General features: G+C 36.8%; 1 protein-coding gene across 1 annotated transcript; it reads right to left on the minus strand.

The window, feature by feature from the left end:
- Window positions 1–308: 308 nt before the first annotated feature.
- LOC117333524 (A-kinase anchor protein 10, mitochondrial-like) lies at window positions 309–27,801 on the minus strand. Its single transcript, XM_033892850.1, has 13 exons — window positions 27,653–27,801; window positions 25,066–25,188; window positions 24,745–24,834; window positions 22,464–23,228; window positions 21,740–21,838; window positions 14,914–14,998; window positions 14,124–14,384; window positions 12,830–12,974; window positions 12,090–12,198; window positions 11,540–11,723; window positions 9,009–9,088; window positions 4,061–4,098; window positions 309–3,820 (listed from the first exon to the last, which is right to left on the minus strand). The coding sequence occupies exons 1-13, from the start codon at window positions 27,681–27,683 to the stop codon at window positions 3,704–3,706; spliced, it is 2,127 nt and encodes a 708-aa protein (XP_033748741.1). The 5' UTR covers window positions 27,684–27,801; the 3' UTR covers window positions 309–3,703.
- Between the last annotated feature and the right edge of the window lie 138 nt (window positions 27,802–27,939).

A 27,939-nucleotide genomic window follows, 5' to 3' on the forward strand; every position in this document is an offset into this window, starting at 1 on the left:
TTCATCCAGGTTCAAAGAAAATGACCCGAAAAGCAAAGCTCATAATTATTCTGCCACATATGTAAAATGTATCAGCTACAAGTATCAGTACAAATATGAAAAGGAATTTCCTCAGTCATCAATTAAGATTGTGAATATAAAAAAATCTGTAAGAAACCTCTAGAAAAAAAATCAATATTCACTTAATAAGATAGAAAAAAGTCGCTTTTCAGCATTTGGGACACGGAAATGATGGTCGTTAGTCGCATCTGACAGGTAGTCGCTTAATTCAGGTCACTAGTATAGTAAATAACGTTGGGAGGAAAATTATGACTTATGAATTATGAACGGTCGCATATGAAAGGAAGTCGTTTAATTCAGGTGGTCGCTAAGGCAGATTTGACTGTATATGGAAGTGCTATGAATACCCAATAGTATTAGAATCCCAAAGGCTCGGAATGTTTAGGATTATCGTTAATATATGACATCAGTAACTAATAGCAACACTGCAACTGATGCATGTTCCAATAGCTATAGGCTTTTATCTAAAGTGTAGTTAATATTATAGGGCTTAAAGGGTCTTACTGTGGGAAGTAACCGTGAGTACCCAGAGAAAGCCCACATGGTCAGGCAGGCCCAATCAGTGAATTAAACCCTGGCCGCTTAGGTAAAAGGCGGGAGTTTATCAATGTGTTACCCGACAACTAGTTTAATGACATTATTCATAATTCTGAAACTGGGTCATAACCCTGAAAACGAATCATAACCCTGAAATTCAAGTCATAACCCTGAAAACTAGTCATAACCCTGAATTCAAGTCATAACCCTGAATTCAAATCATAACCCTGAAACCAAGTCATAACCCTGAATTCAAGTCATAACCCTGAAACCAAGTCATAGCCCTGAAACCAAGTCATAACCCTGAATTCAAGTCATAACCCTGAAACCAAGTTATAGCCCTGAAACCAAGTCATAACCCTGAATTCAAGTCATAACCCTGAATTCAAGTCATAACCCTGAAACCAAGTCATAACCCTGAAACCAAGTCATAACCCTGAATTCAAATCATAACCCTGAAACCAAGTCATAACCCTGAATTCAAGTCATAACCCTGAAACCAAGTCATAACCCTGAAACCAAGTCATAACCCTGAATTCAAGTCATAACCCTGAAACCAAGTCATAACCCTGAATTCAAGTCATAACCCTGGATTCAAGTCATAACCCTGAAACCAAGTCATGACCTTAAATTCAAGTCATAACCCTGAATTCAAGTCATAACCCTGAATTCAAGTCATGACCCTGAATTCAAATCATAACCCTGAAACCAAGTCATAACCCTGAAACCAAGTCATAACCCTGAAACCAAGTCATAACCCTGAATTCAAATCATAACCCTGAAAACAAGTCATAACCCTGAAAACTAGTCATAACCCTGAATTCAAGTCATAGCCCTGAAACAAAGTCATAACCCTGAATTCAAGTCATAACCCTGAATTCAAGTTATAACCCTGAAACCAAGTCATAACCCTGAATTCAAGTCATAACCCTGAATTCAAGTCATAACCCTGAAAATGAGTCATAACCCTGAATTCAAGTCATAACCCGGAAATGAGTCATAACTGTGAATAGGAGTCCCAGTGATCAGAACCCTAAAAACTATTTATATTTGAGACACTGACAATCATGGCCCTCAGTTATGTAACAAACTACTGTGGTCTTTAAAAATGAAATTGGCACTTACTTACATGTATATTATATACACAATACATGGACTGTGGGTTAGGATTTGTACCATGTCCCTGTAACAATCTTTACACCAACACTTCATAACCCAGATCACAGACATTATCTCATACCGTATTGACAAATCATTTTCGAAGTAAAAAAGTTAATATCAACAAACTTTCTGTTGTAATTTACAGTGTATAAAACATGATCATTCTCTGTCAAAATTCATCTCTAACATGGTATTACTTCGGATTTTTATCTAAAGATGTTTTTCTATAAGTCATGCTTTCCGGAAATTAATAAATCAAATTGGCCTTTATTGGTATATCTGTATAATCTATTTTCAATTGTACATGCGTTCACACATTTGTGTGTTTTGTTCAAATACAAGAATTCTTCACCTTTTATAAAGTTTTACCAATAAATACTGTCACATTTGACTGGATTATCTGCCATAAAATATGTTGATTACAAGAAAAAGCTTTGTCAGAACATTAGGTTTTGTTTATGATTTTTTTTTTTCACTTCAGCCCCAACCAATTTCTACATATCTTCCTACTCCCATAAATAAAGTGTAATGGCGGCGACTAATATCACTTGCTTCGTAACCATGCTGAAAGATTTCTATATAGCGATGGAAAATAAATACTTGTAAACGTGGAAATTTTACGAGAGGGGGAAATTTATGCTAATTACGTGGAGTCTTTTTGATCGCGAAAAATTCTCTTATTCGTATTATTTTTATATCAATTTGCCTTACCTTAAACTACAAATGGGTGGATTTATCGCGAAAATTACCCCCAAGTGTATAGTTTGCATATTGAAATCGCAAAATTAACCCCCCACTTTTACAATACACATTTATTTCATTTTTTTCTAAAATTACAAGTGGGATACTTTTTCATTCTGAGTTCACAAATGAGAAAGGATTGCACGTGAGATTATGGCACTAAATGTAAACCTTACATATAAAATTCCAAGCAATATTGGTTAGAGAAAGTTTATCATACAGATAGTACGCAAGTGAAGGGGAACACATGTACATAAACACATGTGTACTATTATATGAACGAAGACATTTGATTGTTTTGATTATCCATAATTTTCTTTATATGCAAATTATATCTGTAACATGAAACTAATAAAGTTTACATGCATTTCTCAAAGTATCCAAGCCAAAAAAAAAAAAAAAAAACATTAGCAGACACCATTTGGGTGAGGCCGATAGCTTCAGAGAATAGGAAATAATATTGAGAGAATTTTTTAATGAGTCAACACTTCATATCAATTTTGATTGATAAAACCTGATATCTATATGATATGTTGTGTATCAACCCAGTCTGATTAAAATCACCTGTTCATGGGAATTTACTACTGGGTGTAGTATGCAGAAAACAGAGCCATGAACAGGTGATTATAATCAGACAGACTGGTGTTTCCTGTAAATATAAAAAAAAACATTACAGAACACATAGATAATGCTGAGTTTCCAAGTTACATGTCCGAAAAAAAATACATATTTCTGTTTAAGACTCTTAAGTATGTGGGTATGGAAGGCAATAATATTCCACCCTAAGGTATCGATGTGATAAAACTACTGAAAGAGAGCATAATATTACACTGTATTTTGTAAACCTTGGTGGAATATTCCAACATTTCATACCTATGCATATAAGAGTATTTTTTTCGCATATCTGATGACCTTATCAAACATTCAGCCACTATCTGACTTATCAGATGGCCGCCTTTGTGACCTCTCAGCACTGTTGATTACAGTATTACACGAGCACCAATGTTGTATGTACAGAGACAGAAACCATGCTAAGTATGGGATCATTAACCAGTATTAAACACAGAAACTCATAGTTGGCTTTCGCACAGATAATATGAATAGAGGTGAATCACAAACGGCTTACACACTCCATACATCAGGTCCCCATATCACTATCAACTATTGCTAACTTACATCATCTCCATAACCACATATCACATCGTTAGCTCCCGTCGTCCAGATCTTGCTCAGGGTTTTTTAATGCACCAATAGTCTGCGTGACAGAGGTCACATCATTGATAATCATCTGAGCTATCTTTAATGCCATATCTTCTTGCTCCTGGAAAAAAAAATTGAATGAATCTTACATATCACTAAATGGTAACAGCATCACAATGCTTAAAATTAAGCATTTAATTTACTACAATATACAAGAGTTTTAGAGATGTGGATCATTACATGCCAATTATATTTATCAATAAAATAAGGATAAAAACGAAAATGAGCATAAAAAAGTCCATCCTGATTTTTTCATGTTCATGAATAATGTTCAATAACTAGAAAACTTCCACTCCCTTACCTTTTCTTTTGCTTTCTTTCTCTTAAAGAGGCCAGTTGCTGAGATAGAAAATACAGTCAATAATCAAAGTACTGAAAGTACTGAAGACACAAACGAAAACAAATTATTTTAACTGCTTTTGTTTAGTGGGGACATGGTCAACTTTGTATGGAACATCACCAATACCTGATTAGGACTAGGACAAAATATTGGCAAGAAAAGAAATTCATATCTACTTTTGATTGCAAGTGCGTCTTGGCAGCTAATTTTCAGAATAGGTACTCGGGTAATCTTATTTGACATCTTCAATGGGTTAATGTATACGTAGTTGTAGATGTAATATGAAGGTCCTAGATTACCTGTAAAATTAATGAGGCCTTTCTTTTCAAACTTTTGAGGATCCCATGCCTATAAGCGCTTCACAAATTATCATTATCATTAGCATTTGAAAAAATATTTATACATTTGATGTAGCGCCCCATCTAGCTACCAGCTTTTAGATAAGAGAGAGCTCAGGTTAAAAACATTTGTGTGATTGTTTTAGGATTTTATCGTGTGTGCGAGCCCTGGTTTGAATGACGTTATGTCAAGGTTTTGAATGATATTTTGTGGCAGATTGTTCTATCCCTTCAGTGCCTTCTGTAAAATAGCGATAACAAACTTCAATTGTCAAAATACAATATGGCTGCCTGTCGGCCATGTTGTTTTCCGATTAGTCTCAAAATGCAATATCCATAACTAGGCACCGAGGGGAACCTACATATAAAATTTGAGAAAGATCCCTTCAGCACTTTCTGAGAAATAGTGATAACAAACTTCAATTGTCCAAATCCAAGATGGCTGCCTGTCGGCCATATTGTTTTCCGATTGGTCTCAAAATGCAATATGCATAATTAATGTAAGCACCAAGAGGAACCTACATATGAAATTTGAGAAAGATCAATTCAGTGCTTTCTGAGAAATAGCAATAACAAACTTCAATTGTCAAAACCTAAGATGGCTGCCTGTCGGCCATATTGTTTTCCGATTGGTCTCAAAATGCATTATGCATAACCACCCACCAAGGGAAACCTACATATCAAATTTTAGAAAGATCCCTTCAGCACTTTTTGAGAAATTGCGATAACAAACTTCAATTGTCCAAATCCAAGATGGCTGCCTGTCGGCCATGTTGTTTTCCGATTAGTCTCAAAACGCAATATGATGCATAACTAGGCACCGAGGGGAACCTACTTATGAAATTTGAAAAAGATCCCGTCAACACTTTCTGAGAAATAGTGATAACAAACTTCAATTGACAAAATCAAAGATGGCTGCCTATCGGCCTTATTGTTTTCCGATTGGTCTCAAAATGCAATATGCATAACTAATGTTAGCACCAAGAGGAACCTACATATGAAATTTGAGAAAGATCAATTCAGTGCTTTCTGAGAAATAGCAATAACAAACTTCAATTGTCAAAACCTAAGATGGCTGCCTGTCGGCCATATTGTTTTCCGATTGGTCTCAAAATGCAATATGCATAACTAAAAACCAAGAGAAACCTATGAAATTTTAGAAGATCCCTTCAGTACTTTGAGAAATAGCGATAACAAGAATTGTTTACGGATGGAGGGACGGACGGACCACTGACGCAGGGCGATTTGAATAGCCCACCATCTGATGATGGTGGGTTAAAAACACCTGGGTCTGATAAACAGACTCTGGAAGCGTAGAATGCGGATGTAGACAGGGCAGGGTATACCATCACGACGGGCACATTAAACTAAGCACTATATTCAAAACTTAGAATTACATGCTCATATCAGCTCAGACTTGAGACAGTTTCTTAAGAGTGAACATGATTTTCACTCTACGTTATATGTTTACACTCCATACTGTGTAGCTACAAATCATCTATACAACAAAAACACATTCATTCACATGTACAGTTCAAATCAATTTGAAGTGGAATTTTGTTTTTCACTTATGTACATTGCATCAAATATTCTCCGCAATAGTATATGTACCATATACATAACTATAACTGCATGATACATATATATGTATGTATGGTATATATATCATGTTAATTAATGTTAGTGAGATGTGAATGTAGCTATATGTATTGATATCATCGATTTCAAAATCAGAGGTTTTTTTTTAATCTGCAGCATCTGTCAGATGAAAATGTAGTTCGAATGCCCAAACTGGATGAACTGTACATGTAGTAGCATTCTTCAAAGTCCATTATGAATGCTTTTCATACAAATGTATTTCTTTCAATTGTTCATGTGTTTGAATTATTAGAACACTGAAGTAATTTTTATTTTCATAAAAATGGAAGTACTGCTTATCTTTAAAACTAAATTGGATATTGATAAGATAAATTTGCCAAAATGTTAAAAATCAAACCTTATTAAGTAGAATCTAAACAGTTGTAAATGGCTAAGCCCACTATTCTTAACAACAAAATTACTTATTTTGATTCTCTGTCAAATATAATCAGGTTACTTGAAGACTTTGTCAGAAAAGTTAACACATATATACATTATTAATAGTTGCTTTAATTAAATTAATCTGAATTTGAACATTAAACCGACTTAACAATTTAAATGAAAAAAATGTGTTTTCACCATTTACCATAATTGACAAGAAGAAAATAATTATTTAACTCAACCTATGATATAGTATGTAACAGTCATCAAGACAATACTATTATCTTTAGTCATGCCAAGTTATTTCACAATAGGATATATGCACAACACAAAAAAGTTTTACAAATTTTTGTTGTTTAGAAGAATAATGAACTTAGTAATTTTTGCTGTTCTTCTCAAATAATATGTACTAGTGTTGTAAAGAAAAAAGATTAAATAATAATAATAAATCTAAGTGATAATAAATTATTTGCATTGATTTATCAATACTTTACTGTGCATTAGTTTAAAGGTTAATTTAATTCAGAAGCTGAAATGATTTAAGACAGAAAAAACCGCAGATGTAGGAATATAACATTTCCACTGCCTTTAAATATCTCTGGTTAAATTTAGCAATCAGTACATTTCCATGAAAAATGGTGTTTTCTAAACAGTTACTGCCCTTTAACCGTCCCTGAAGCGTTGAAAACTCCACCAAACATAATAAAGGTCTATGTAGATGTACATCTTAGACCCCTTTCTTTTTTTATAATATGCTTCGACTGTTATGTAATATTTCAAATGATAATGATAGATCATTTTCTATTTTTTTTAAACCATCACGAATATTAGAAAAAAAGAATCAGTCGCTATAATTAGAGATGAAATTTTCAGTGACGTCTACATCTGCATGCAGACAGCCACGTAAATGCGGTACGCGTTCTGTAAACGAAAAACTTCATGTGCATTACGTAGGATATAATCAATAGATCCGAAGTCAATATTAATATTCACAAGTCCATTTGACATTTCGAAACCCTATTCAGTGAGAATTTATTTAACTTTTTATTTGCAAACATGCGTATGGTACTCGACTGCCGTTGTTGTGATATTGTCATGATGAATAGACAACTTTTTTTCTTTCGTAAAAAAACATCTATATAATCTAACCATCTGCAGACTACATCAATCACATGCAAGTTAATATTTCAGTGAGAAAATGACATTCAAAGTTGGGTTTGATCACCTACTCTTTCTTTTATTATTGTTTACATTACTGAAAGATGGCGGACAAAATCGGATGCTGGATGAGTGATTTTTCAATGTACAAAATAACAACGATATTCCGACGAAACTTTATCAATATTATAACCCATTCAGTAACATGCCACCAAAGAAAAAAAAACACATAGATGTCGATGATGAAAATTCAGCGTGATGTTAGTAGATTTTTCTTCCGGGTCACAGGTAAGCAGCAATATGGCGCCAGCGAAAAGTCGATTGTATCATTCCGCGTGAAATCTAATGCGTTCAACGCGGAAAAATATTCTTACGTATCATCGACAGAACATACTTAAATTAAATACTTTGAAAACTATCTATTTGTGAGGTTCTGTTGTTTTGTCATATATCTAACGAAACTGCAGTGTTGCATTTGACTCCGTAAGTCACGGGACTATTTTTTTTTTGCGATAGAATATGATTGTGAAGTGGCAGTGGAAGTTGTGTCAGAGCGAACGAAAATGCCAAAAAAAACACATTGTCCTGTCAGCTTTTAAAATACAACAAAACAAAAGGTGATTTTTTTTAATAGCTGAACTTCACTGTATGTCATTTTTTATCGTGAAGTTAAACAAATATTTACTGCATAACATTACGGAGTTACTGTAAAGCAACGTTTAGATTGGCCAACAGCAGTATCCGCCAGAGCCCTCAAAAGCGCTGACATAGACTCAAACTTACGTTTGTGTCTACGTTTGTGTCAACAAAACAAAAGGTAATTTTTTTATAGCTGAACTTTACTATATGTCATTTTTTATCGTGAATATTTACGATATTTACAAATATTTACTGCATAGCATTACGGAGTTACTGTAAAGCAACGGTTAGATTGGCCAAGGCAGTATCCGCCAGAGGGCATCGTAGATTTTGTCAGCTACACCTCAAAAGCGCTGACATAGACTCAAACTTACGTTTGTGTCAAAAAATCATTGAAATTTATACGAAAAAGAAACAAAGTTTGACGACCAACTAACTAGCAGCTTTAACCCTTTGCTTGGCTCCTCAGCCAGGGTCACTTAAGGACGTGCCAGGTTTTGGAGGTGGAGGAAAGCCGGAGTACCCCCAGAGAAAAACCACCGGCCCCACGTACGGTAGGTTTCGAACTCGCGACCCAGAGATGGAGGGCTAGTGAAAAAGTGTCGGGACACCATAACCACTTGGCCACCGCAGCCCCTTAATCAACAGTGACAATGGTTCATCAAAATTTTAATTAGAAGGTTATGATTTTATATCTACCACTCAAGAATCACACCATCAACAATTTGTCTTCTGCAATTAAATATAATACTCACCTTTTACCTTCTCCTGGTCAGGGTTGGGGTCAAACTCTGACACGAACTCTCCAAGGGTGTCAACCTTTCCCAAACTCATCCTACAAATGCATGAAAGGTCAAATTACAATAATTACTAACCTTTGTAAGCAAAACATACTTCAACAATGGTGTTGAGAAATGCATTTAATCTTAACCAGGAATGGCCACATCAGTGCCAGGAATCATGACAGCACATTTGTATATATGCAATTTTAATGTTATATATATATCATAGACTCAAAATTGTACATGAGGAACTGTTTTGTTTATTAAAGCCCCATCTGGTTTCGGAAAAAATGAAATTATGAAAAAAATGAAAATTTCTGAAATTTGGTAATTTTCCGAAACTGCTGATTTAAAAGTTATAAACTGTGACGTAATTACGACCCTGGTGTCGAATTGTAAGTCAACGGTTTTGGTGTGTCATTATTTTTCAGCTCTATACTTTTGGAGATGTAATGGCCCTGTAATGAATTTAGACAAACATGTCTTATGTGTTTAAGAGCTGGCTGTCCATGCCATGGACAATGAAGACCAAGAAGGAAGTATATGTACATTTATCCAATGAAAAAATATTTTATCAACATGTATTTGTGTCAACCATAACATTTTTTTATTATTACCCCCAGTTTATCATCATTACTACTAGATTTTGATTATTACCACTGGTAAGGTTACATTATCGCCAGTTTGGTTAAACTTCTACTAGGCCGCTAAATCTTCCATCAGTTTCTGAATACTTGCTGATGGCCATATCATGGCTGAGCGCATTCACCTGTGTGTATATACACAAATGCCTGTGGTGTATCAAACATGCAGATGATAAACTGGTGGTAATAATGATAAACTGGGCGTAATAATGATAAACTGGGGGTAATAATGATAAACTGGGGGTAATAATGATAAACTGGGGGTAATAATGATAAACTGGGCGTAATAATGACAAACTGGGGGTAATAATGACAAACTGGGGGTAATAATGACAAACTGGGGGTAATAATGACAAACTGGTGGTAATAATGATAAACTGGGGGTAATAATGATAAACTGGTTGTAATAATGATAAACTGGTTGTAATAATGATAAACTGGGGGTAATAATGATAAACTGGGCGTAATAATGATAAACTGGGGGTAATAATGATAAACTGGGGGTAATAATGATAAACTGGGGGTAATAATGATAAACTGGGGCGTAATAATGATAAACTGGGGTAATAATGATAAACTGGGGGTAATAATGATAAACTGGTGGTAATAATGATAAACTGGGCGTAATAATGATAAACTGGTGGTAATAATGATAAACTGGGGTAATAATGATAAACTGGGGGTAATAATGATAAACTGGTGGTAATAATGATAAACTGGGGGTAATAATGATAAACTGGTGGTAATAATGATAAACTGGTGGTAATAATGATAAACTGGGGGTAATAATGATAAACTGGTGGTAATAATGATAAACTGGGGGTAATAATGATAAACTGGGGGTAATAATGATAAACTGGTGGTAATAATGATAAACTGGGGGTAATAATGATAAACTGGGGGTAATAATGATAAACTGGGGGTAATAATAAAAATCCTGTGGGATATTTAGCAGAAAGTGTAAGAAACTTCTACTGGGACAAGGAAATTTCCACTTTTCTAATCCCTAGTGTAAGGATATTGATAGGAACATGTCGTCTGCCCTGCAGGTAGGGTGTAAGATTTGTACCTGCTGCCACCATTGCATGATTTGTAAGCGACGACTAAATTAGTTATCTTAACTTTTCTCTTCTTTATACTCTACTTTCATCTTTCTAATGTCACCCCTGCCACTGCCTCACTTTTGGCCCTTTAGTTGAGTGTCTGCCCCTTTGAGGAAAATTTTTGATTCTCTCCCTTGGCAGACACATACCAGAGTCTATAAAAATAGTAGTTTCTGCTCCTGCTTAGTGCACAGTATTATTGGGACGACTGGTTTGCCCATTTTCAGTATAATGTGACCAGGTGGAATGTCCTGCCTTCAAAAGTATACTTCAGTGAGGTAGCACTATAAAGTCAGCATCAGTTCTGCACTATAAAATGGAGACAAACATAAAAACATACTGCAGCCTCCCAAATCACATATTCACCACACAACTGCAGCTCGTAAACAGGGAAGACCTTCCTTAAATGACCATAGCTGTTGGTAAGACGTTAACATTACAAAACCAAACTGCACATGCCATTTAAAACTATTCAGGTCAGACTCATTTAAAACTGTTCTGGTCAGATCTGTGGTTAATAAAAGATTGGTTTTACACCTGCTTCAGACCAAATTCTTTCATCCCTATGGAAGGATTTTAAAAAAATTTGCTATATTTCCCTTATTGGGCCCTGCCCCTCAAGGCCTCTGGAGGGCCAGACCCTCCATTTACACAAAATTAAACATCCTTTTACCTAAGGATGTTTCAGAACAATTTGGAAGATATTTTTCATTCCTACAGAGGAAGAGCTGGATTCAGGTGTGATTAAACTAATTACTTTGGACTATGCCTTTTCCATAAAAGGTCAGGGTTCAGGAGCCCTGGGTCGAGGTTCATGGCCGTGTCAAGCTTATTCATACTGTGACGTAGGTGGCTTGTGTCTGTCGCCAGGTAAGTATTTTTGGATGATCGACTCTCACTCCCAGCGCTGTGACTACTGTGTTCTGATGAGGCATCACTGGCTGATATCAGAAAAAAAAATAGAGTTATACTTAAAACAACATCAATATACAATGTACTTGTCTCTGATTCATAATAAACTTCGAACACAAGGTATTAATTAGCATCTGACCATGAACATTAGCAGGCAACAGACAGTCTAGGAATAAAGCATAGCCATGTGTGTTAAGTTTCATTCAGACATTTTCAGAATCTAATACTTTGACAGAATTGGCATTTTAACTCGAACAATGACTTCGACCTTTATATGGACATAGAAGTGAAATAATACAGATAAGATGAATGCTTGTTGAAATAGTTTATCTTTACCATAATAAGATATCCTCACAATGATACCATTTTGGATGTCTAGCTAGCGTAATACAAACCTGTACGTTTCCGTTGTCGAGGTGGGTAGTTAGCTGTTTCGACCGTACTAACCAATTCAGACAGATACTTGTAATATACATCACTATGGAGGTAAGCTGTGAAGTAGGTCTGTAATAAAAAAGAAACTTAATTAGACATGAAACTGAGAAAGCTTCAATATGTTCTCTAATAACCCTTTCACCCCTACTGGCCATACTGGACTTCAAATGATGAATGAATGGTAGAGTCCACTTAAGTTTCTTAGGGTTGAAAGGGTTAAGGGCATGTCGGATGGTGGAGTGGTACTAAACTTGCTGTTCACCTAGGCGACCAGTGTTTTACTCCCCGATCGGCAACGGAATGTTATTGGGATCACCTGCCCCTGATAATGTTGGTTTGCTCCGGGTGCTAAAGATTCCTTCCAAAGTAAGACCCCTCGGGCACTTTGAATTCCTTCCGGGCTGACAAGAGTGATTAATGTTAGTTGACAGAACTTGTCTCACAAAAGAATATTCTGTTTCGATTTTTTTTTCCAGAGATAATTTTCACCTAATTAATAGAATGACCTAAACAACATGTATGTGTTGGTATATTAACTTAACTGTATATATAACTTCGATGACTAATTACTGGGCATGAGCTAATTACTGGGCATGAGCTAATTACTGGGAATGAGCTAATTATTGGGCATGAGCCAATTGCTGGAGAACTATTGTATTACATTTACAGTTCTGCTCTCCGCTGTTGCCATCAGCCTCACCTTTTCTATCGTCTTAAGGACTATATTTCGAGTTTTGGCAAAACAATCCGGAAGTGGACCTTCTTCCCGACATATATTTTCTTCAACTTCAAATCGGTTTTTGTCATCAAAGCCAAGTGGATCTGTGGCTTGCAAAGAAAAATATCTGAAAGAAATGAGTGAAAATATTATTTACTCTACAATGTATGTATGTATGATGCACGATCTTACTTGAAGCAGATGTTTCGAGCAATATTAACGGCTACTAAATAAAGAGAACATTTATAGTGTTATTGGCTTTACTGTATAGAAAAAAGTCAGGAAATGGCTGACCAAGGATGGTTGCGTTAGTAAATTACCAGCTGGCTATGCCTGGCTCAAATTTTATTGAAGTGACGTGACTTTAAGTTGCAATTCAGCTAATGTCATTTACAATGCCCCCTTACTCAGCTGTTTTTACAATTTTCATGCACTAATAAACTTTGATTTTTTTCTTTTTCATTTTAAATTCCCACTAGAGTCCTTCAGGACTCCTATTTTTGTCTTACTGAGTTTGTGAAAATTTGAATTGAAATTCTTTAAGTCAAATAGTCACAACACAGTGGAAAAATTTTGATCACAAAATGAGAATTACCATTATAAACTATATCAGTATCAGTTTACATATGTCCTGACCATAAAATGGAGGATGGTATCAATAATATCTAAAAGTCAAAGTGGCATTGTGAAAAACTCTAAACTCCAATACTGGAGGATGAAAAAGACTCAAGGATGGTTCAATAATGTGACATTGAACATGTATGATTGATTTATCATGGATAATTAATTGATATGTGGCATTCACAGAGACAGGATCCCATGTTAATCCCTGTCAGAGTCACCTGACAATGTCTGAATACATGTACTTGAAATGAATACCGTTTAACATGGTGTTAGAGGTTTTACACGGCGAGATACGCAGATTGTCGCAGTCGGCAAAATCATATCCGATATAAAAAGAGCCGACCAGGAGTCTCTTATGTTATAGGAGTAGGTGAATTTCATGCATTTAACAAGCATAATTTTCACATCAACAAAACTCTTGTTTATCTATATGTTTCAAAGAGTTATTTCCCTTGACTTGGAATAATTGTAGACGATATGTTATTGGCTATGGTGACAAGTTGACTAGCTACAACATCTAATGATTTGAAATTTATTTATGTCATTGGTATGTATTAGATTTAATCAGGTATATATTTTAAACATGGTGTATAAAAAGTTAACCAGATATTATCAGAGAGTATATATATGGTGCCGCCTAATGGACACTAACTTGTCATAAAGCACCATGGCATCTCTCTGGGCCTCCATGCCATCATACTGCCCCCTACAGGACACGAGATGCTGCTGAAAGTTGTCCGTGGCCAACAGGAATTGGAGAAAATGGCTGCCGCCCTCCTGTTCTAGGTACTCCATGAAATAGAAGAGTGCGCCTTCGTTGTACAACACGTCAGCTAGGTGGACTTGTGTACTCGTCAGTGTGTTTATCTGGTGCATGTAGTAGTACTCACTCACGATAAAGTCCGGGTAAAACCTTCAACATGATTATCATACTATCACCATATACAGTTGCAATGAAACAGATTCTTCGTAATAATTCCCATAGGGAGCTTTAAGTAGAATCACTACGGATACCGTTATATTTATCGTCTCGAAGGGAAATTTGTTTTATCTATGGACTCCAGTTGAATTACTTTCTAGATCTCGATTTGATTCAATCAAAATGATTTTTTATCAATATATAATGTGACCAGGGCCTTAACCCAATACCTGTATGTGTATATGTCCAGTACATGTTGTGAAATGTACCTGTGCGATTTGTTTACGTAATTGTCCTTTTGAATAGTTTAAAAAAACATTTGAAACAGTAGTTCTACAATCTTTCTTAAATCTGGAATAAGGACCTATGGATCACAGACAATAAAAGCCAGGCAATTTGAACTGTCAATCACCATATGTATGGTTGGTTAAAAACACAGGCACAGTCACAGCATGCAATGAGTATTATAAACAGTATACAGTATATGTAGGTAGCATAATTATATCTGAATCAACAAACTTACTCTTTTTCCATTTTCCTGAAAACAAATTCTTGACAGGATGAGAAACACTGCGGATCAACTTGACCATCTTCTCTGCAAATCTTGTCTGCAAGTAAATCAAGAATCATTGTTTTTTAAGAGTATAGTGATTTTTTGGTGATGAATTGTTACTCCTATATAAATGGAACCGATGTCAAAAATCTACCACATAAGTCCCAGATTGATACTGTAGAAAAAAACATTAGAGTTTTATCAGAAAATTTCAATTCATTAGCTTTAAAAAGGTTAATATTGATCAACCCACAATTGTTTTGGGTTTAATATTGTCTGCACAGCCGATTAAGGTGATAGATCATGTTCATGTGTGTTAGTCACATCCTCAATACTGCAGGGGTTCAATCATGTACTCTCTCTTTTAACATCCTCCATACTCGATCCAGGGTTTACAATCAAATACGCTCAATACTCCAGGGTTACGATAACATACACTCTCTTCTAACATCCTCAATACTCCAGGGGTTACAATCACATACACTCTCTATAACATCCTCAATACTCCAGGGTTACGATCATATACACTCTCTTATAACATCCTCAATACTCCAGGGGCTACGATCATATACACTCTCTTCTATAACATCCTCAATACTCCAGGGGTTACGATCATATACACTCTCTTATAACATCCTCAATACTCCAGGGGCTACGATCATATACACTCTCTTCTATAACATCCTCAATACTCCAGGGGTTACGATCATATACACTCTCTTCTATAACATCCTCAATACTCCAGGGGTTACGATCATATACACTCTCTTCTAACATCCTCAATACTCCAGGGGCTACGATCATATACACTCTCTTCTAACATCCTCAATACTCCAGGGGTTACGATCATATACACTCTCTTCTAACATCCTCAATACTCCAGGGGTTACGATCATATACACTCTCTTCTAACATCCTCGATACTCCAGGGGTTACGATCATATACACTCTCTTCTAACATCCTCGATACTCCAGGGGTTACGATCATATACACTCTCTTCTAACATCCTCGATACTCCAGGGGTTACGATCACATACACTCTCTTCTAACATCCTCAATACTCCAGGGGTTACGATCATATACACTCTCATGTAACATCCTCAATACTCCAGGGTTACGATCATATACACTCTCTTATAACATCCTCAATACTCCAGGGTTACGATCATATACACTCTCTTATAACATCCTCAATACTCCAGGGTTATGATCATATACACTCTCTTCTAACATCCCCGATACTCCAGGGTTATGATCATATACACTCTCTATAACATCCTCAATACTCCAGGGGTTACGATCATATACACTCTCTTCTAACATCCTCAATACTCCAGGGTTACAATCACATACACTCTCTTATAACATCCTCAATACTCCAGGGGTTACGATCATATACACTCTCTATAACATCCTCAATACTCCAGGGGTTACGATCACATACACTCTCTTCTAACATCCTCAATACTCCAGGGTTACAATCATATACACTCTCTTCTAACATCCTCAATACTCCAGGGGTTACGATCATATACACTCTCTTCTAACATCCTCAATACTCCAGGGTTACGATCATATACACTCTCTTCTAACATCCTCAATACTCAGGGGTTACGATCATATCACTCTCTTCTAACATCCTCAATACTCAGGGGTTACGAATCTATACACTCTCTTCTAACATCCTCAATACTCCAGGGGTTACGATCATATACACTCTCTTCTAACATCCTCAATACTCCAGGGGTTACGATCATATACACTCTCTTCTAACATCCTCAATACTCCAGGGTTACGATCACATACACTCTCTTCTAACATCCTCAATACTCCAGGGGTTACAATAACATACACTCTCTATAACATCCTCAATACTCCAGGGGTTACAATAACATACACTCTCTTCTAACATCCTCAATACTCCAGGGGTTACAATAACATACACTCTCTATAACATCCTCAATACTCCAGGGGTTACAATAACATACACTCTCTTCTAACATCCTCAATACTCCAGGGGTTACAATAACATACACTCTCTTCTAACATCCCCAATACTCCAGGGGTTACAATCATATACACTCTCTTCTAACATCCTCAATACTCCAGGGGTTACAATCACATACACTCTCTTCTAACATCCTCAATACTCCAGGGGTTACGATCATATACACTCTCTTCTAACATCCTCAATACTCCAGGGTTACGATAACATACACTCTCTTCTAACATCCTCAATACTCCAGGGGTTACGATCATATACACTCTCTTCTAACATCCTCAATACTCCAGGGGTTACGATCATATACACTCTCTTCTAACATCCTCAATACTCCAGGGGTTACAATCACATACACTCTCTTCTAACATCCTCAATACTCCAGGGTTACAATCGTATACACTCTCTTCTAACATCCTCAATACTCCAGGGGTTACAATCATATACACTCTCTTCTAACATCCTCAATACTCCAGGGGTTACGATAACATACACTCTCTTCTAACATCCCCGATACTCCAGGGTTACAATCGTATACACTCTCTTCTAACATCCTCAATACTCCAGGGTTACAATCGTATACACTCTCTTATAACATCCTCAATACTCCAGGGGTTACAATCACATACACTCTCTTCTAACATCCCCGATACTCCAGGGTTACAATCGTATACACTCTCTTATAACATCCTCAATACTCCAGGGGTTACAATCACATACACTCTCTTCTAACATCCTCAATACTCCAGGGGTTACGATCACATACACTCTCTATAACATCCTCAATACTCCAGGGGTTACAATCACATACACTCTCTTCTAACATCCTCAATACTCCAGGGGTTACGATCATATACACTCTCTTCTAACATCCTCAATACTCCAGGGGTTACAATCATATACACTCTCTTCTAACATCCTCAATACTCCAGGGGTTACGATCACATACACTCTCTTCTAACATCCTCAATACTCCAGGGTTACGATCACATACACTCTCTTCTAACATCCTCAATACTCCAGGGGTTACGATCACATACACTCTCTTCTAACATCCTCAATACTCCAGGGGTTACGATCATATACACTCTCTTATAACATCCTCAATACTCCAGGGGTTACGATCACTATACACTCTCTTCTAACATCCTCAATACTCCAGGGGTTACGATCACATACACTCTCTTCTAACATCCTCAATACTCCAGGGGTTACGATCACATACACTCTCTTCTAACATCCTCAATACTCCAGGGGTTACGATCACATACACTCTCTTCTAACATCCTCAATACTCCAGGGGTTACAATCACATACACTCTCTTCTAACATCCTCAATACTCCAGGGTTACAATCATATACACTCTCTTCTAACATCCTCAATACTCCAGGGGTTACGATCACATACACTCTCTTCTAACATCCCCGATACTCCAGGGGTTACGATCATATACACTCTCTTCTAACATCTCAACACTCCAGGGGTTACAATAACATACACTCTCTTCTAACATCCTCAATACTCCAGGGGTTACAATCATATACACTCTCTTCTAACATCCTCAATACTCCAGGGTTACGATAACATACACTCTCTATAACATCCTCAATACTCCAGGGGTTACGATCATATACACTCTCTTCTAACATCCTCAATACTCCAGGGGTTACAATCACATACACTCTCTATAACATCCTCAATACTCCAGGGGTTACGATAACATACACTCTCTTCTAACATCCTCAATACTCCAGGGGTTACAATCACATACACTCTCTTCTAACATCCTCGATACTCCAGGGGTTACGATCACATACACTCTCTTCTAACATCCTCAATACTCCAGGGGTTACGATCACATACACTCTCTTCTAACATCCTCAATACTCCAGGGGTTACGAATCATATACACTCTCTTCTAACATCCTCAATACTCCAGGGGTTACGATCACATACACTCTCTTCTAACATCCTCAATACTCCAGGGGTTACGATCATATACACTCTCTTCTAACATCCTCAATACTCCAGGGGTTACGATCACATACACTCTCTTCTAACATCCTCAATACTCCAGGGTTACGATCATATACACTCTCTTCTAACATCCTCAATACTCCAGGGGTTACGATCACATACACTCTCTTCTAACATCCTCAATACTCCAGGGGTTACGATCACATACACTCTCTATAACATCCTCAATACTCCAGGGGTTACGATCACATACACTCTCTTCTAACATCCTCAATACTCCAGGGGTTACGATCACATACACTCTCTTATAACATCCTCAATACTCCAGGGGTTACAATCACATACACTCTCTTGTAACATCCTCAATACTCCAGGGGTTACGATCATATACACTCTCTTCTAACATCCTCAATACTCCAGGGTTACGATCATATACACTCTCTTATAACATCCTCAATACTCCAGGGTTACGATCATATACACTCTCTTCTAACATCCTCAATACTCCAGGGGTTACGATCATATACACTCTCTTCTAACATCCTAAATACTCCAGGGGTTACGATCATATACACTCTCTTCTAACATCCTCAATACTCCAGGGGTTACGATCATATACACTCTCTTCTAACATCCTCAATACTCCAGGGGTTACGATCATATACACTCTCTTCTAACATCCTCAATACTCCAGGGTTACGATCATATACACTCTCTTCTAACATCCTCAATACTCCAGGGTTACGATCATATACACTCTCTTCTAACATCCTCAATACTCCAGGGGTTACGATCATATACACTCTCTTCTAACATCCTAAATACTCCAGGGGTTACGATCATATACACTCTCTTCTAACATCCTCAATACTCCAGGGGTTACGATCATATACACTCTCTTCTAACATCCTAAATACTCCAGGGGTTACGATCATATACACTCTCTTCTAACATCCTCAATACTCCAGGGGTTACGATCACATACACTCTCTTCTAACATCCTCAATACTCCAGGGGTTACGATCACATACACTCTCTTCTAACATCCTCAATACTCCAGGGTAACGATAACATACACTCTCTTCTAACATCCTCAATACTCCAGGGGTTACGATCATATACACTCTCTTCTAACATCCTAAATACTCCAGGGGTTACGATCATATACACTCTCTTCTAACATCCTCAATACTCCAGGGGTTACGATCACATACACTCTCTTCTAACATCCTCAATACTCCAGGGTTACGATCACATACACTCTCTTCTAACAACCTCAATACTCCAGGGTTACGATAACATACACTCTCTTCTAACATCCTCAATACTCCAGGGGTTACAATAACATACACTCTCTTCTAACATCCTCAATACTCCAGGGGTTACGATCACATACACTCTCTTCTAACATCCTCAATACTCCAGGGTTACAATCACATACACTCTCTTCTATAACATCCTCAATACTCCAGGGTTACAATCATATACACTCTCTTCTAACATCCTCAATACTCCAGGGGTTACGATCACATACACTCTCTTGTAACATCCTCAATACTCCAGGGGTTACGATCACATACACTCTCTATAACATCCTCAATACTCCAGGGTTACGATCATATACACTCTCTTCTAACATCCTCAATACTCCAGGGGTTACGATCATATACACTCTCTTCTAACATCCTCAATACTCCAGGGGTTACAATCACATACACTCTCTTCTATAACATCCTCAATACTCCAGGGGTTACGATCACATACACTCTCTATAACATCCTCAATACTCCAGGGTTACAATCATATACACTCTCTTCTAACATCCTAAATACTCCAGGGGTTACAATCATATACACTCTCTTCTAACATCCTCAATACTCCAGGGTTACGATCATATACACTCTCTTGTAACATCCTCAATACTCCAGGGTTACGATCATATACACTCTCTTGTAACATCCCCGATACTCCAGGGGTTACGATCATATACACTCTCTTCTAACATCCTCAATACTCCAGGGGTTACGATCATATACACTCTCTTCTAACATCCCCGATACTCCAGGGGTTACAATCATATACACTCTCTTGTAACATCCTCAATACTCCAGGGTTACGATCATATACACTCTCTATAACATCCTCAATACTCCAGGGTTACGATCATATACACTCTCTTCTAACATCCTCAATACTCCAGGGGTTACGATCATATACACTCTCTTCTAACATCCTCAATACTCCAGGGGTTACAATCACATACACTCTCTTCTAACATCCTCAACACTCCAGGGGTTACGATCATATACACTCTCTTCTAACATCCTCAATACTCCAGGGGTTACGATCATATACACTCTCTTATAACATCCTCAATACTCCAGGGGTTACGATCATATATACACTCTCTTGTAACATCCTCAATACTCCAGGGGTTACGATAACATACACTCTCTTCTAACATCCTCAATACTCCAGGGGTTACGATAACATACACTCTCTATAACATCCTCAATACTCCAGGGTTACAATCATATACACTCTCTTCTAACATCCTCAATACTCCAGGGGTTACGACCACATACACTCTCTTCTAACATCCTCAATCTATAACATCCTCAATACTCCAGGGGTTACAATCATATACACTCTCTTCTAACATCCTCGATACTCCAGGGGTCAGATCAGTAGCTTCCAACTCTTCCCAGTCACATTATACAGACAATGTGATATACCCAACCTATACTGTCACCTAGTATCTGTATGTAATTAACTGACTGACAAGTTGAGGAATACCGTTTTTCCACCGTTCACTTACGTATTGTTTCATTGCGTAACTCGTCTGGAGCACCAATCGGATCTGTCGCATCATGTGATAAGTATTTTTGAAATATCTTTACAGCATCTCTCTCTATACCTTTGAAAGAAAAAGAAGAGGACCATAATCATGCTATATTTATTCTTGATAGTATAGATTCTGATCTTTATTGATTTATTTATTGACAGAGACTTACTTTTAAAAAAGTTTGAATATTACTGGTATATATAGTAAGTGATTCTTTATGGTATGAATTCAGAATTTCATCATCTAATATAAGGAATCAAATTCATGGTAGGTTCAATCTTTCTATCAATAACCTTTTCGCATCCATTATCATCGATCCTCTCTAATCATATATATACGCCATTTATGAAGACAGAATTTGATTCTCACTACAGAACATATGAAACTGAGATCATCTTGGGCAAATCTTAAATAACACTTTTCAGAATATTTTCTAAAATTTCTAATTGGAAAAAACAATTGAACACCATACAACAAACATTTGGAAAAGGGAGTTTCTGCTTAATGATCTCATGTCGCCAAGCTTCATCTTAAATGGCATTATAACATTGCTGACAAGAACCCAAAACTGATTTAACACACAATGGATGACATTCAAATACAGATAAATCATAATGACGAAGGAAAAACAATCGGTCACCTCACAATAAAGTGACCTAAACAAGGTAGAAATGAAAAACATTTAGATCAGACATACTTCTTTTTAACTTTTCTGCGAGATCGTCATGTGATACTGCTCTATTCGCCTTCCTCTCCCCATCCTCTTGTGAACTTGACCTAGATATCACAGTAACACTATCAGGATCCTCCTTGTCTTCCCCCTCTCTGTGGGGTTCAGTCATTTCTACTCCAGGGGGGTTTATATCCCCCGAGACAACGCCTACACTACTTCCTATCACAGCATCAAGCTTTGGTAAGTCAATATGTCTAGAGGATATCCCCGGTGTAAACATTTGTCCTTCTGTTTCTGGCAGGTCGGGACTAGACTTTTTTCCCTCCGACCCTTTATATCTAGACACTGTATTCACAGAACCCGAGGACATGTCTTCATCCCTACATTCCTTGTTTGTCTCCATTTGACTAGAATATCCACTTGTTGGTTGTGGTGTGTTATCGTTGTTAACTTTCATATTCCCATCAACTTGCCGTGTATCACTACTTAACTGTTCAGGGGTTATCTCCCCTGTTCTGTTTGGTACCACTACCCTAATTTCATCCACAGATTTGCCAGACGACAAACTCTTCTTTGCCGAATTTAAAGAATGAGTTCGTAACCTACTCCAAGTTGATGCCTGGAAGCTTTCAGCATCCAGCCAAAATCGTATATGCTGGGCATTTTTTATAGCATCCATATATTTAATGAATAAGCTTAGGGCATCTTTGTCATTCAAGATCTCCGACAAAGTCTTGGATAATCGTGAGGAAGTTTGCATCCTTGATTGTAAAGATGTGCCGCAATCACCTGCAAAGTGAAATCACTCAAGCTTATTTATTTTTGTTTTGTAACAAACAGTTTACATTTGAAGAACTGCCAATGAAACATTTTGATAGTTTATATGAATTATATGGTACTGTATACAAATGTATATGGTGTACGTATAATATTTTCTGGTAAAATGTATAACAAAGTAACTTTAATGCTGATTCTGTGATTGGTTTACATCCGATCATGTGTACATGTCATTCCATCCAAGTCAAATGCACTCTACAACAGTGATAAATCATCGTATTGCACGCGCGTGTAAGTGTTCCATGAAATTTCGTAATTACATGATCAGTCAATCCAATTTGTCAGACAAATTCCGTAAGGCTTCACAAGAGTGCAGTATGATGTTTTATCACTGCATTGACAGTATTTAGGATGTCTGGTGAATAATATTGAATAAGCTTGTTTAAACGGTTTCGGATTATACCTTGACCATTCTGTGCTTTGGTCCTTATATACCATAATGTAATAAAACAGTTTGTTTCTACAGATGATTTATGGAGCTCAGATTGCCAATATCGAGCTTGGCCTCTAGTGTCGGTCGATAATGGTCATCTTCATTCCAATAATTCTAATAAGCTGGGCAAAAAAAATTTGTTGCAGCAGAAACAGACAACTGTAGATCTAAACTCCTTTTTTTCAAGGAAATCTGTTTCTCAAACATTTCCTTGTACATCATTCAGTGTTATATAACACAGCAGGGCCAAACAGGGAGAATAACAATTTTCAATCTTGTAGAAATTAAAGGAAGTTGGCATTGGCTTACGGACACAGGTTATGAGTCATAGCAATAGGGCAAACTGACACCTTGTATACAAAAGTCATACAATAGTAACATGTGCCAGCTGTGTCAACTGTCAATTATACTGAAGGAAGAAGAAACACAATTAGAAATTGCCTGGTTTACGACTGGAAATAAACATATATGTTATAGAATGTGATAATAATGTATTTGAATGACTGGGGAACACTTTGTCATCTGTGAATATTTCATTTATGAATGTTTAGTACCCTTGACAAATTTCAGGCTAATCCAATGGTACCCATCTCAAAATGAATAGCGTTCTGCGCCCATCAATATCTGTATAGGCCCCTTCTCCCCCATAAGCTGCAGTGGTTGTACACCTTCTCCCCATAAGCTGCAGTGGTTGTACAAACTCTTTTGTGCATTGAACTGATCAGGATATTGACCCTCCTCATTGGAATACGGTCCTTAACATTCCTTATCCAGGGCCAATGTCAACAGAGCGACACTGATTTGAGGGACTGACCTACGTCTAATCCTTCTGTCTAACTCATCGCATAACTGTTCTATCAGGGTGAGGTCAGATTAACCTGAAATACTATGAGGGCACTGAAGTATATGGATGAAATTTTCACAGACGACAGTGTGATTCTCAATATTTTAACAACACCATTGCATCTTTTTATTTTCCGTAAACTGGGTAATTTCTAATTACGTTTCTTTTTCCTTTCGGTATATATACCATACCCAAGTCTCCTGTTTCTTGCAGATCCTCTGGAGACAGAAGCAGTTTGGCAGGTCGACTTTTGGTACTGCCTGCCTGACCTCCCACCACACCTTCAAACAATTAGAGTAATAGGCGGTATTTTAACCTTCGTTATAGCAATGCATAATCAAATGTATTTATATTCAATTATTCAATTCTGTACCTGTGGTGCAAATTTGAAAGTGTAACATTGCTAAATTGGCAACATGCATTAACATCTTGATAATGAGTTTATCCAATATCACATCAATTTGTCAAGAGACTTATATATACCGGTACATGTAGATATATAGTAGGCTTACCAACATCGCCATTAAAAGGATCAGTCTTTCCTACTGACACAGCACTTCTATTGGACGGGGTCCTCTTAACCGACTTCCTCGCTCCTGTTTCTTGACTAGGCGGTACAGGCACCTTTTGTTTATCTAGTAATGTCAAAAATATATATCTATATATATATATCCATAAAAAATTATTTTTAGAAAGTGGCAGATCTAGAATCCTAATAAAAGCAAATTGAACAGGGGTTATTATTATTATATATCCCCACATCCCTGATAATTAATACCTTCATAAATTAAATGGTCATGGGTAATTATAACCATGATCTTATTGTAACCAAATCTAATCAGTGGTAGATGTAATGCCTATGGTGAGAATATGAACTAAATCTGCATGCCCTTAGCCTGCAGGGGTTCATGAGATACCATATGTACCATACACATATATATACTTGTACATGAATGCATACACTCAAGCAGACACACAAAACGAGTAATGCTATATATACAAACCTTTAGAATTACAATTTAGATTTAGAAACTACACTGATTGAATCAAATATAACCATTTGTACACAGAAGAGTTTTTCAGTTCACACTTGACATTAAAAAACATGATATGATCAGAAATCAAAATCTGAAACTTGAATCACTATCACTGTGTGATTTGCATATTTTCTCTGTATACAGGTCTTCTTCTCTTCTTTATAATCTGCTAATTCTGTCAGAAATGACGATTACATCAGCATCAATCTGTTGGAGTAAGGGGCCTGAAGAGGGTTATATATAGTGATGATTTTTTTTATATTATATATAAGTGCAGATAAGATAAAACAAGTAAAAGATCTGGTGATTTAGTGTGTGAGGACTTCAAGGGCTACGAGGATATGTGCCTTGAAGTCCTCAAGCATATTAGTGCATTGTACTGTTGCTACAGGAAGGAGGTTCCACTGTGTTATTGTGTACATGTGTGGGAAAAATGAGTATTTGTATGTGTCCTTCGTAGCAGAGATATGTCTGAATGAGTGCGTGTGTTCATGTCTAGTTCTGGTGCACTCTACTGGATGGGGCCGCGGTGGCCGAGTGGTTAAGGTGTCCCGACACTTTAACACTAGCCCTCCACCTCTGGGTTGCGAGTTCGAAACCTACGTGGGGCAGTTGCCAGGTACTGACTGTAGGCCAGTGGTTTTTCTCCGGGTACTCCGGCTTTCCTCCACCTCCAAAACCTGGCACGTCCTTAAATGACCCTGGATGTTAATAGGACGTTAAACAAAAACAAACAAATTAAACAAACAAACTCTACTGGATGAGAATGGATGTGTAAACCATGGCTACTATTTGATGTATTATATATATTTTGTAGAATAGTATTAGTCTGGATTGTAGCCATCATGTTTGTAGTGTTGCCATTGATGTTTATATATCATATGCATGGCTGTGACAGAACTAGTCAGTGTTATGATAATTGACATATCATGCTGCTCTGCATTGTGTTTTTTTCTCTATCTGTTGAATTTGGTTTGTGTTATAGGGGTCCAATATGGAAGAGCAGTATTCCAGTTTGGGTCTAATTAGTGCTTTGTATGCATGTTCTTTTTTTGTGTTTTGGGGGGTCTTTTCCCCAAGGCGCGCAGTTCTAAACTAGAAAAAACATGAAAGCAAGGATGTTGATGTATACCCACCTAATCATATTAAATAAATTGAATGATGAATCAAATGAAATCAGACCATGACTGCTATATATAAACATATACAGCAAATTTGCTATAATTAATGAATACACACTTTTTACTCATTTATATTAATTATAGGGCACATTTTACATAATTTGCAATCTAAGTATTTATACATAAGTCAAAGTATAATTAAAATTTCCTTTAAAGATAAGAAAGTAGAATAAATTGATTGTCTGTATAGAAATAAAGACATTTCCCATTCGAACACATTTAAACAGCAAGCTTATTATATAAGATTTAATTGTTGATTCATTGCATTGCAAGGTTAAGCGGTAATTTGTTCGGATATGTTTTGAAGAAGAAATATCTGCATGTATATGATTACTGATTAGCCTTACCAATAGCACTTGGGAATTGTTGCAGTGAGGAATAGGACAGGAGAATTGGGGAGATTGACTTGACTGTTGCAGAGATGGTATCAGATTGAGGTCTTTTATATGACTTTTAAGTTTCATTTAGCAAAACAAAATTACTAAAATATTCGATTTTTACAGAAAACTTCCAAATAAATCAAGAAACAAATATGACCCTAATTCTAACAATGACGATAATTTAGATGGTAAAATACCCTGAAAATTATACTCATTCTTAGCTTGAACCCTGCTCATTCGCAGAACAGCTGAGCTCAACAAAACTGAAAATATACCTCTTCCGGGATAACTTTTAATAATCGTAGTCGTGATTATTCACGAACAATATTATTACTTGCTGTCACTCTAAAGGTATTTTCCAAAACAAGCCATCATTTATCAACAAGTCACTAATTTTACTTCACGTCAACTCATTTTACCAGTGCTGATAAGGAGACCCTCCCCCAAACCGATGCTGTCAGCTGAGCTGCGGGTCAGCGAAATGGAAAGGAAATCACTCACCGTTTGCCGATTTTCTTTTAAAGAACGGCATTTTCGTTCACCAAATAAATTCTTGGGTCAGGGTTAGAATGATCGTGCATGCTGGCAAATACAAGCATCCAGTAGAAATGAGACCGAAAAAGATAAATAAACTTTTCCAGAGAAACACCTCCTGGTGGCCGCCATATTTGTTTTTCCTGATTGGTTTGTTGATATTACGGATTATGAAACGAATTATAAATAATACGGACCGAAAAAAAACAAAAAACAAAAAACAAAATGTTAAAATAATTTCACGGTACCGTAAT

This window comes from Pecten maximus, chromosome 8 (genome assembly GCF_902652985.1).
Source record: "Pecten maximus chromosome 8, xPecMax1.1, whole genome shotgun sequence".
In the NCBI taxonomy this organism is placed as follows: domain Eukaryota; kingdom Metazoa; phylum Mollusca; class Bivalvia; order Pectinida; family Pectinidae; genus Pecten; species Pecten maximus.